This window comes from Pseudoliparis swirei, chromosome 4 (genome assembly GCF_029220125.1).
Source record: "Pseudoliparis swirei isolate HS2019 ecotype Mariana Trench chromosome 4, NWPU_hadal_v1, whole genome shotgun sequence".
NCBI classification, from domain to species: Eukaryota; Metazoa; Chordata; class Actinopteri; order Perciformes; family Liparidae; genus Pseudoliparis; species Pseudoliparis swirei.
In genome coordinates this window covers 12,787,307-12,798,705 of record NC_079391.1, presented here as the reverse complement: position 1 = coordinate 12,798,705, position 11,399 = coordinate 12,787,307, and the positions used below count along the sequence as shown (strand labels likewise).

The following is an 11,399-nucleotide window of genomic DNA, read 5'->3' as shown; positions in this document are numbered from 1 at the left end:
TACACTATGTTGATCTGCACTTCACACATCTCATTTGTTTGCACTACACACATACACACATTTCATTTCATTTGCTCTGCACTCATACACACACTTTGCTTTTTGCACTCTGTCTATATTTAATATTTTTTGTATTTGATCTGTCAGTGTTGTTGTGTGTTGTGTATGCATGTGTGTTGTATATTTACATATATATTTTGTTTTGTATTTTACTTTTATTTTACTTGTATACTTCTATATCTTTCATCCCTGTTTCTTATATTTTGTGTTTTGTTTTTATTCTTGTGTGTTGCTGCTACTGTCACGACAAATTTCCCCTTGGGGATTAATAAAGTATATATCTATCTATCTATCTATTAACATGTAAGAAGCATTAAGAGCGTTAATAGATCGCGGGGGAGCACACTATTATCTATTAACTTGAGTCTGTGAGTGTGTAATGGGAATACAGCTCAAATTGACAAGAGTTCGAATTGTGAACATTATTTGAACTAAACGCCATGTGGCGCCATCATCACGTCTCTCTCCCTGCTGCGCCGCCACCGCGCCTGTGTTTGTGCGCTAGAGGCAGTGGAAGCGGATTGACAGACAGACAGCTGAGAGACATTCCTCCTCTGGTGCTGCTGACCAGGGACGAAATGTGGCTTCGAGGCGAGCTTTTGAAATCCATCTGGCACGCGTTCACAGCGCTGGACGTGGATCGACGTGGAAGAGTTTCCAAATCTCAGTTAAAGGTGCGTTTCAGTTCTCAGTTCTTTTTGTTGTTTATTTTGCTTCGAAGTTCTGTGTCGGCACATTTGACCTTATCCGGTGTTGAGTCTTTTTCAGGGGAAATAAGGAATATCATAATACCAGAACTTGTCTTTAGGATCTTTTATTCTCTGCGCAGAGAGAGACACCGTTACACACTCACGATGAGGATACACCGGAGAGGGACACTTCACACACGCAAAGAGACATGTGACGTCAGACTGTTGCAAACAAATAGACTGGATTAGTGTGGGATTTTAAACATCCAAAGGTCTTCTCTTGCCCTTAATTTATGACCTGTCCATAAATGATTGATTATATGACATTTGCTTCATAAACACTCCATCCCCCAGTGCAGGATAAAATATTTGTAAACAAGTTCACTTAAATATAAATATAAAATACAACTAAGAATTTAAAATTCCCATTAAAGTTCAGACGCTCCAGAGGATGAACTGACAATCACATTTATTAATCTCACATTCACTGTGTACTTCAAACTTACTGTGTACTTCATCTAAGACTTAATCAGAACCTTTTATTGCCAAGTGTATTTTCACATGCAAAAAATGCTCATGGCGGATGGTGCAACATGTTGTACTTCATCTCAAACTTACTGTGTACTCCATCAAAGTGTGTTTCGGTACGAATAATCTCCATGGTTACAGTAGTTGTAATGGTTGGTGTTTCAACATTTCTGGCAGAATAAACAACGTTAACGCCATCTCCTGAATATCGCTAGTTTTTGTATTTGTGTGTACTCATGATCCAATGATATCATGATACTCATGATACATTTTATTTTAGTCCAAGGAGTGAGATCTCACCTTCAAGAACAGAAGTAACGCTTGGCTAGTGATGCTTTTAAAATCAGTGAAAGGTTTTTGCATGAGCGTTTGGAGCGTATAATAATTTGAATAACTGTATAGTAATGTGTTTGACTATATATATATATATATATAATGTCCCATCACCTGTATGTCTTATATCTAATTCACATACACATTGTGTTTCTTTAGGTGCTGTCCCACAACCTGTGCACAGTGATGAATATCCCTCATGACCCTGTGGCCCTTGAAGAGCATTTCAAAGATGACAATAAAGGGCCTGTGTCCAACCAGGGCTACATGCCTTACCTCAACAGGTTTATTCTAGACAAGGTGGGGAACAAGATGCTGGAATAGAGCACTGTTTTTTTATTCCAGGTAACATACTATCATTTGTAAAAAAATAAATTATAGGGGCTGGGTATAATTTTCATACGAGTGAGTATCGGTACTGATGTCAAAGCTGATAGTTTTAGTGAATCTTTTCCTCTGCCCTCACTATTTGTGTGTGGGTGCACAGCTAAGTAGCATCCGAAAACACACTCCCACTAATGGTTTGAAGATTGAAGTTGGCCTTTGATGTCTTCACAACAGTTTTGAGCAAAAGTGATTAGAAATAAAAAAAAGAGGAGATTCTATCAACAAGAGTACAACCAAAGATATTGTAAATATTGATTAGTACAGTAACTGCATGTCGGAGTAGCTGACAATTAAGTAATTGTCAGTTACATTGTAATTAAAGTTAAAGTTAAACTTACTTAGACAGTTACACAAACAATGACAATTGAGAATAAAAACACTGTCACACACACTCTAGTGTGACACAGATTAGGATGACTAATCATGACCGGGTTAGTTCCGCAGGAGAGGATATGGTTACAATCACTTCTCTGTTGTACCCACAGGAACAATGTGCTTTGTCTAAAATGTATTCATTTGTCGAATAATGAACATTTAGCTAAAAGGGTCATAAGGGCAGCATCCAGTATCCGTACACACTCTTTGCAAAAAGAGGAATTGTTGTCTCTTATGGAGTTTGTTAGCAAACACTCTGCAGGCAAATCTGTTAAAGTCTAATGTTAGTTCGAAAACTGCTTGAGTTTCACTCTTTCTACTTAGAAGCTGTTTTCTAGCCTCTTCTTGAATAAAAATGAGGCATTTAATGACACCAGGTTTGTAGTACCTCACATCCTGCAGACTGGAGGATTTGAAAGGAGACAAATGCCGGCCTCCTGCTGAGCATTTGTAAACACACTGCCCTCACTGGGGCTGCCCAGTTTGACTCTGACTGAATGCTGCGTTTTGTTCCCAGGTACTGGAGGAATTTGATGTGTTGGAGTTCAACAAGATGTGCTGGACACTGTGTTACAAGAAGGCCATCAGGACTGTGAACTCCGACCTCACCAGGACCCCTACATAGACCCACACAACTGCCCCTCTTAGGCACACACACACACACACACACACACACTTACTGTAAATATTGTGTTGTTTTATTTGTAAATAGTGTGTACTTGTTGCCCTTGCACATTCCTGCTGAGCATTGCCACTTTCATTTCACTGCACACCCTGTGTGTGTATGTGACAAATAAAACATCTTGAATCTTGAATCTTGAATCTTGAATATCTGCGCTCAACATCTCCTCATCTCAGATGTCGATGCTTTCAAAGTCTGGTGCATTTTCAACTTTCTGTCAGAAGAAACGTACCCACTCATTATCGTTACTGAAGAGGTGAGGAAGATCCTGACAGCAGTTTTCTGTGGGGATGCTTGGTTTTTAAAGATCTGTTCATCTCTTTAGATTGAATACTTCCTGAGAAAGCTGACGGAGGCGATGGGGAGCGGATGGAGTGAGGAGAAGTTTGCTGATTACAAGCTGCAGCTGAACACAAAGAATAACTGCCTGACCGCCCGGGAGCTCATTGAACTGGTGGGCATACGCTACTTCAGCAAGGGCATGAACCAGCAGACTCTGTCCATGGGCATCACTGAGGTCTTCCAGGAACTTATTCTGGATGTGCTCAAGCAGGTCAGACATGATATTGATCTGAGATGTACTCTGTGCACAGGAACCCCAAAACACGTTTAGTATGTCTGTGATTACGGCAGAACGATCAGGCGACTCTTCTTTTGTTTATGTCCCCCATGTGTATCGAAGGGATACTTGATGAAAAAGGGCCACAAAAGGAAGAACTGGACAGAGCGCTGGTTCGTCCTTCGACCCGACGCTCTGTCGTACTACGCCTGTGAAGACCTCGTGGAGAAGAAAGGAGACATCATTGTGGACCGAACCTGCTGTGTGGAGGTGTGTTGTTAACTATAGTGTATACTTATACATACCACGTAAGTAATGCTGTTAAGCGGTATTGATTAATCATTTGAAGTGACTTGAAGGATTTGATTTTGTTCAGAAATAGAATTAGCATTGTCCAAACAGCAGTGCATTTATGTATGATTTGCCATAATAATTCATTTTCTTTCTCTTCTCCAGTCTCTGCCGGATAAAGAAGGGAAGAAATGCCTGTTCATTATCAAGTGCACTCATAAAAGCTATGAGATTAGTGCATCAGATAAGAAGAAGAAGCAAGAATGGCTTCAAGGTACTGAGTACAGTTCCTCTTCTCTGTCACTGCATCATCATCGTCTTCTCTTTGTAACACCCTGTTCTATGTCTCCTCTGTTTCTTCTGTGGCTCCTCTGTCTCCTTGATTGCTTCATTCCCTTCACCTGCCCTCAGCCACTCTCGTCTCGTTAGTGTCTCATGCCGTACACCTGTTTCCCCCCTGTATATTGTGCCAGTCTTTCCCTTGTCTCCTGCTGGATTGTTGTCTTTAGTTCTGTCTTCCTTGTGCCCTGTGTATTCCTGACCCTGCCTGCCCTGACCGCCGATTCTCTGCCTGCCCCTTTTTGGACTTTGTTGTTTATTGGAACCTTTTTCCTCAGTAAAGAGTGTTTTTGTTATTCACACTGAGTCCTGTGCAGTTCCTCTGCGAATGAGGTCTTGCCCCTCGCCACCCCGTGACACTTTTTAATTTCCTCTCCCTCGCCTCTTTAATTCACAAATGTCGTACTGTCTCCATCTCGCTCCGTGTCGTTGTAGCTATTCAAACATGCATCCAGCTGCTGAGGTTGGGGCTGTCGTCTCCTCACCGCGAAGCCCGGCTGAGGCGCAGGGAGCTGCGGCAGAAGCAAAAGGTAGAGGAAGACGACCTGGCAGAGAAGATGAAGCGGCTCCAGGTGGCCAATGAGAACAAGCAGAGACAGCTGGAGGGTATGAAGGAGGTACTGCTTCATGCTCAACTCTTGGGTCCAGAAACCAGTTGCACAACTCGATTGTTACTCAGGAGTCCTTTTTTCTCAAATCGCGGTGGCTGCAGTGAACACACAATCTTTTCTCTATGAGAGGAAGCTCTTCCCTCATATTTATATCTGAGATAGTTGGTTCTCTGTAATATTTTTCTTTGTCAATGTGAGCATGGAGAAAACATTTTGACCCTCACAAAGGTTTTGTAGTTTACATTGAAATATATTCTGTAAACGCATAATTGTGCAATCTATTAACACTACAAACTACGAAGAAATGTCATAATGAAACCCATTAAACTAAATTGTTGGTTCAAATGTGGAGTTATAGGTTAGTCCAGTTCATACATCTTAACATCTTGATTTATGAGTAGACGTAAAAATCTGAGGTTTTGTCCACTTCCCTTTTTTATTTTCACAATTTTGTAATTTGTTATGTTTAAGTGATCTTAAGATAACCACATATGATGAGGCAGAACCTTCACTGTGAAAAGGGAAGCAAAACCAGCTATGCAAACAAAGTATATACCAGTCAGGGACATCTGCAGAGGCCCAGGAGTATGAACTCAATTGTTTCAGAGCTGCAGCAGATTGACGGCCTCTCACTTCTCTTTTTACCCTGCCAGATGGCCTTTCTGAAAATATCAAATGCATACAGCCAATTACTGATCATATGGAAAGTCACATTGAATTTTTGGATACATGGATCTTTTACTAAGTGCAGTCTTGACCTAGAATTGCACACTGAACCTCTTTAACCAACTTATACGTTTCTTCATTAAGGGTTTGTTTCCCTTGGAGCCTGGTGCGGCTTCCCCTAAAGTAGCTTAATAACGTCTTTTTTCTCTTTTGTGCTTCGCAGAAAATAGAAGAGGCTGCAGCTAAAGCAGCAATGGAGGAGCACAGGAGGAACCAGACTCAGTTAGACCTGCAGGATCGCTACAGAATGGATCTGGAGAGAGAAAAACTGGTAATCACAGTGCCTGAGTCTGGCTCCCACAACGCTGCTCCTTGGTCCCAGTCTTGTGGGCTGGCGACACTGCATATGTGCTGACACGTGGTGTTTGAAAAGTTCCGAGAAAACTAATGAAGTCTGGTAAACTGAGACAGTCTTGTCTGTTTTATGATTCATTAATTGTCTGTGGCTCCTATGACGCTGAGTCATCTTTTGTCTGAGTGTCACATGGACTAAACACCATATTAATCATCCCCTTACACCAGTGACTAACAGACAAATGCCTTCATACGATCATTTAAAAAAAAGTATATTCTCAGATGAGATTGCATCATTCCAGCAACACATAAGCGACGGTCGATAAACCCAGAAAGCAGCACATGTCACAATACAGCACCAAATGTGAAGATTTACAGTTGATTTGTAGATTATTGCTCGGTTCAAGAGTCTAGTGTGTAAGAATGTGCAACTGCGTCTGTGTGTGTGTGTTGATTCCATCAGGTGCGTCAGCAGATGGAGGAGCAGATGGCTCAGAAATCCTGTGAGCTGGAGCAGTACCTGCAGCGCGTCCGGGAGCTGGAGGACATGCACCACCGGCTGGAGGAGGCCTTGGAGGACGAGAGGCAGGCCAAGCTGGACGAGGAGGGCATGCGCAAGCTGCAGGCCAGGTCTCAGACACACACACACACACACACACACACACACACACACACACACACACACACACACACACACACACACACACACACACACATACATTGGACAGGAAGTAAACCAAAAAATGTAGCACTTCACATTTCATTTTAGCTGACGCTTCTCTTCAAAGCGACTTACATCATACACCGTAGACACAGCGAGCAATTCAGGGTTAAGTGTCTTGCTCAAAGACACTTCGACTCGGGGCGAGCAGGGAGTGAACCGTCAGTCATTGAAAGACGGACCTGCTAACTACTGACTCAGTCGCCCCACAATTAGCACCTAAATGGTACTTACTTATAGCACTTTGTAGTTTGGCTTTCTTGAGAATTATACTTTCACAATAATAACTCCTGTATGATGTCGGACTATGAAGTGACAGAAAAGCTGGGAGAAATTAATAAAACAATAAATAATCAGACTACTGTTTGTTCTGCAAATTGTTAGCATATATTTTGTATAATATTTTAGTAGTATTGGTTTATTTTAATCCAATCCTCACAATTTCCTAAAGTACTTTAGATAAAAACGGGTAAACCTGAACGATACAGTCCTGAGTTCAGTAAACATCACAAATACACAACCTTAAAAACATAAGGCAATTTTTTGGGGGGCCCCGGATATCCATTGTTAAAGACGGTCCATAGATTGGTTCAATCAGAAAGTGATTTTGCTCTGTAGTTTTCTTGCATTCAGTATATGATAACATAAGAGACATAATTGAAGGGTCATAGTGATATTTTATACTCATTTGGACACTATCACTGAGATAAAGAATAGAGAGATTTCATTAGTCATTTCTTGTATTTAGAATTTGCTTATTCAAACTCTCGCTCAATGGAGACAGTTTCTAAGTTTCCCTTTCATTTGCCTCAAGTAAACCTAAATGTAAGCAGGTAACACCCGTTAACAACTACCAATATATTGTGTATATATATATAGCCACATTCTGCAACTACCATGACTTATAGGTCACTTCGTGCATCATTTACTTTGAGCTAAACTCCTGTCTGTAATCCTGGCTGTCTTTGATGAATGATGATGAGTGAGAAAGCCAGCACAGCAGCCTCCCCAAGGTCCTAGTGCCCGTGGAGTATATTGTTAGATGATAGGCTATATATTTTATTGTTATTTGAAGGGGGATACAACATTCAAACCAGAATTCACACACATATGTAACATGTTAGTTATAAATAATATGTCCATTTGAGAAACAAAAGTTTAATTTAATGAAATGACAACATATTTTGAAGCCCCCCTGAAATAGGCTGAACGACGCCCCTGTCTTGCATGAACTGCCACGCTGTTACCTACGGCTCCATCTCCTCATTTCTCTTTGAGATTTGGGCTGAAGTGGCTAAAGTAGAGCACAAGTTCATGCAGCGTTGCTGTGTTTCCCATCACAGGCTGCTGGAGGAGGAGGCAGCAAAGAGGGCACAGCTGGAGCGGATCCACCTGCAGCAGCAGAGGGCGCTGTTTCAGACCGAGGCTGAGAAGCAGGAGCTGGTGGCGGAGCAGCTGGCCAAGGAGAGAGCCCTGCAGGCAGCCATGCTGCAGCTGGAGAGGCACGGAGCACTGGAGCAGTACGAGGTCCGGTCACACATGTCGAGGCTTACACTGAAAACCCCGGCAGAGAATTTATTTATCTAGGGTGGAAATGGTCCCCATGGTATCAGAAATAGTTTTCTTCTTTTTTTTCCTTCCAATTGGCAAGAGGCACTGTCATAAAAGTTGAAAAATATGATCTGATTTTATCTAATTGTTTTTCCTTGTTTATGTTTGACAGAAGATGTCAAGGAAGCTTGAACGAGGATCTAATAAGACCAGGACTTGGAAGGAGAAGGTGGCCAAACACGAGGGGCTGGTGCGTCTCATCCAGCCAGGTGGAGAGAGACATTAAAAGTTTCATAAATCAACATTACTCGGATGCATCACAATTTGAATCAAGTCCTGATTTACAAGGACAGCTTTATAGCGAATGTTGCAGCGAGGGACACTATGTGACCAGATGTCGGTGGACAGCAGTCAACACACTCGTTGTGTTCTGGAGCGTTTTTTTATGGGCTTGGCTGGACGTTCCTGGAATTCTGTAGCAACAGTTCATGAAGGCTCTTTCTTGTCTCAACATGACAATGCTCCCCTGCACAAAGCGAGGTCCATTAGCAAAAGGTTCTTCGCAGTTTGGTGTGGCAGAACTTGACTGGCCTGTATACAGAACCCTGACCCCAAGCCCATGCAACACTTTTAAGATGAACTGGTACGCTGGGCCTCATCGCCCAGCATCAATGGTCAATCTCACTCGCGCTCTTCTGCAACCATATCCCTTAATGTTGTTGAAAACCTGGAGGTTTGTTATAACAGCAGAGTCATGCCCTTGGTTTTTGGAATAACAATTAATAATAGGGACTTAATGTGCAGGTATTCCTTTGATCATATGGAGTCATTTACAGCCGAAGAGCGTGGACAACTCAAGAGTTTACACAGTCATGCGAAGACAAAGACATAACAATGTTCTGCTTTCTGAACAGTTTATTAGTGCGCACATTAAGTATCAGTACATGTCAAATGAGTGATTTGTCTCAGCCCATCTTATTAAAAGGCCTCCTTTCTTCTCTTTTAACCTTTCAGGTGATAAAGGACCTCAGAGGATCACTCACTGGGGTCCGGCTTCGTTCACCGACGCTGAGCTGGAGCTGAGGAAGAAGTCGTGGCAGGAGAGTAAGCACCAGGGGGCTCAGGCTCAGTGAACACGTGCACACCGATGAGGAAGACTCGACTGTCACATTTGAGATCTGAAGAGGATCCATAACATGAACCTACTGAGCCATTTGATTTGGGTTGGTTTTAAAAGAGCAGTTGGGACTAACTGTTTCTTCTTTAACAAAAATTCACATTCAAGCAAAAGAAAGTAGTTTGACAATGTAATCTTAAATCATGGCCCACAGATTTAATCTGGAGATTCTGGAGAGTGAGATTCAGTCCGAGAGATGGTGACCATCGGTCGTCATTGGAACTTTAATTGAGATTATTTTAGGAAAAAAACATTCAGTTTTATTTTGTAGAGTTGTTTTTTGGGGGATTTTCTAATTTTAGCACATAGGTTTTGACTGCCTGGGTTAATTCCACTACTTTGCAGTATATTGGCAGATTAATTTCCACTCTAGCTTAGTTTATTAGCTAAAATTGAGTCTGTTAAAGTAATTACGAAGGTGATAACAAAATAAAACACCACCTATACTTTCTGAAAGTGGATGGCTGTTTTCATTTCAGAGGCCCAGGCCCCTAAATGTGCCAGAATACAGCAGGCTCCCCCTTCTTTCTTTCTTTTGGATGGTTTATTCAAGACCTTTTTTTCGTCACGTCTCGTCTCCAGTTTGACGAAGAGTGTCCACCAGATGTCACCATATAAACAAGAGTCTCAGTAAGTTAAGCCCCAAAACACTGACCTACACAGTTTTTCTTGTTTAATTCCACTGCGTGCGCTACATTTTTAAGATGCCTGAGGAGCGCTAGTGTGTCTCTACCACTGGGTCATGAAGGTGCCATCAGCCATATTGAGGAGATGGAAGTCTGGTGTTCTGACCTCTAAACACTTACAGCCTCCCCACCATGTAAGTGGCACTTAACTCCTACTTGTTCCTACTTGGGACATTTTTGTACATCTTATCAAATAGGTTACATATACATATTTCACTTTTTAAAAAGGCAAGTGGAATTTTGGTTCGAGTAGATTAGTCTGGGAATATTTTCAGTGAATGATACGTCTAAGGCACAGAGGACTTTGTGGACACGGACAACAGTAGAATGATGTCCTTGTCAATTGATCTGCCTCACTACATGGCTAATCCAGAGTGAATACAGTTGTTTATATGAATAGAAAATTCTGGATTTCATTTTCATTCATTTATTTGCCAATGACTTCCAGACAGTGAGTTATGCACATTTTAAACTTGGGGGGGGGGGGGCGGGGATTGGCAAGTTGTGTCAAGGTATCCGAATCAGCGTGTTGAGAAATCGAGAGAGTAGGATTAGCGGCTGCTTGTTTGTATGACACGTCTGTACGTTGTCCAGTGTGATCATCTCAAAACAAGTCGAGTCGCACTTGATGCACATGACTTGTCTCCACTTTGCTGCGTCAAAACAAATCCGCTTGAGCAACAAAGGACCACTGTTCTCACCGGTACACCTCACCTGCTGTGTCGTCTTTTCCACCCTCATGTTTCAGTGGAAAGAGAGACGCCGTTACAGGAACCTTGTAACTGGGTCAAACTATCTGCTGTAGGTACTTGTTCGTTTCTGCACAATGAGTGTCTTTACTTTCTGATGTAAAAACTCTCAATCTTACATTTTTTGGAAGGAAAAAGACAGTTCATGTTGAGTTCAGAGTTGTCAGAACAGGAAATAAGACACACACCTGCATTCAAACACTGATATGAGAGTCAGCCCCCTGCAGATCGCTCTGTACTGAAGGGTCACTGATAAGATCAGAAATAGAGAACGACTGCATGCATCACGAGGTAAATACTGTAAATATGAATGTTTTTTACCTCCATAAAAGATGTAATCCACATTGTTTTTCCTTTTATGGACGTCTTTGTTTGCAAGGCTTACAGTTCTTTAACATTTAACGCAATAAAAACTGATCTATACTTAACTGATTAAAATAGATTAGGACAAACCATTAATTAATAGCAGTAATTTGATTTAATTGTTCAGCTGATGGATGATAAATAGATTTGCTGTTCACATTTCTTCGATAAGAGATATTTCTATCCCAGAATCTGAGAAAACCCTTTGATTTTTCTTTGATAAAGACTAATCTCAGAATGGAGTTTCTCATCGTTGTGGCTAAATTTCTCCTCGGCAT

At 41.7% G+C, this 11,399-nt stretch overlaps 1 protein-coding gene across 2 annotated transcripts; it reads left to right on the top strand.

Moving 5' to 3' along the window:
- Window positions 1-618: 618 nt before the first annotated feature.
- Window positions 619-9,782, top strand: swap70a (switching B cell complex subunit SWAP70a). 2 transcript variants are annotated; one of them, XM_056412863.1, is made up of 13 exons: window positions 619-734; window positions 1,770-1,910; window positions 2,890-2,951; window positions 3,199-3,310; window positions 3,380-3,607; window positions 3,737-3,883; window positions 4,070-4,178; window positions 4,679-4,860; window positions 5,744-5,851; window positions 6,338-6,504; window positions 7,939-8,122; window positions 8,319-8,415; window positions 9,161-9,782. In XM_056412863.1, the coding sequence occupies exons 1-13, from the start codon at window positions 639-641 to the stop codon at window positions 9,277-9,279; spliced, it is 1,752 nt and encodes a 583-aa protein (XP_056268838.1). In that variant the 5' UTR covers window positions 619-638; the 3' UTR covers window positions 9,280-9,782. The 2 variants fall into 2 exon arrangements, with proteins under 2 accessions (XP_056268838.1, XP_056268839.1); XM_056412864.1 differs by having other exon boundaries at window positions 2,890-2,976; window positions 3,215-3,310.
- Window positions 9,783-11,399: the final 1,617 nt, after the last annotated feature.

Bases quoted from the DNA above. Each gene is read 5' to 3' on its own strand.
- swap70a (XM_056412864.1), top strand. From the start codon at position 639: ATGTGGCTTCGAGGCGAGCTTTTGAAATCCATCTGGCACGCGTTCACA. The intron at 735-1,769 runs GTGCGTTTCAGT...GTGTTTCTTTAG, and splicing joins TTTCCAAATCTCAGTTAAAG to GTGCTGTCCCACAACCTGTG. The intron at 2,977-3,214 runs CTCACCAGGACC...ATCTGCGCTCAA, and splicing joins TCAGGACTGTGAACTCCGAC to CATCTCCTCATCTCAGATGT.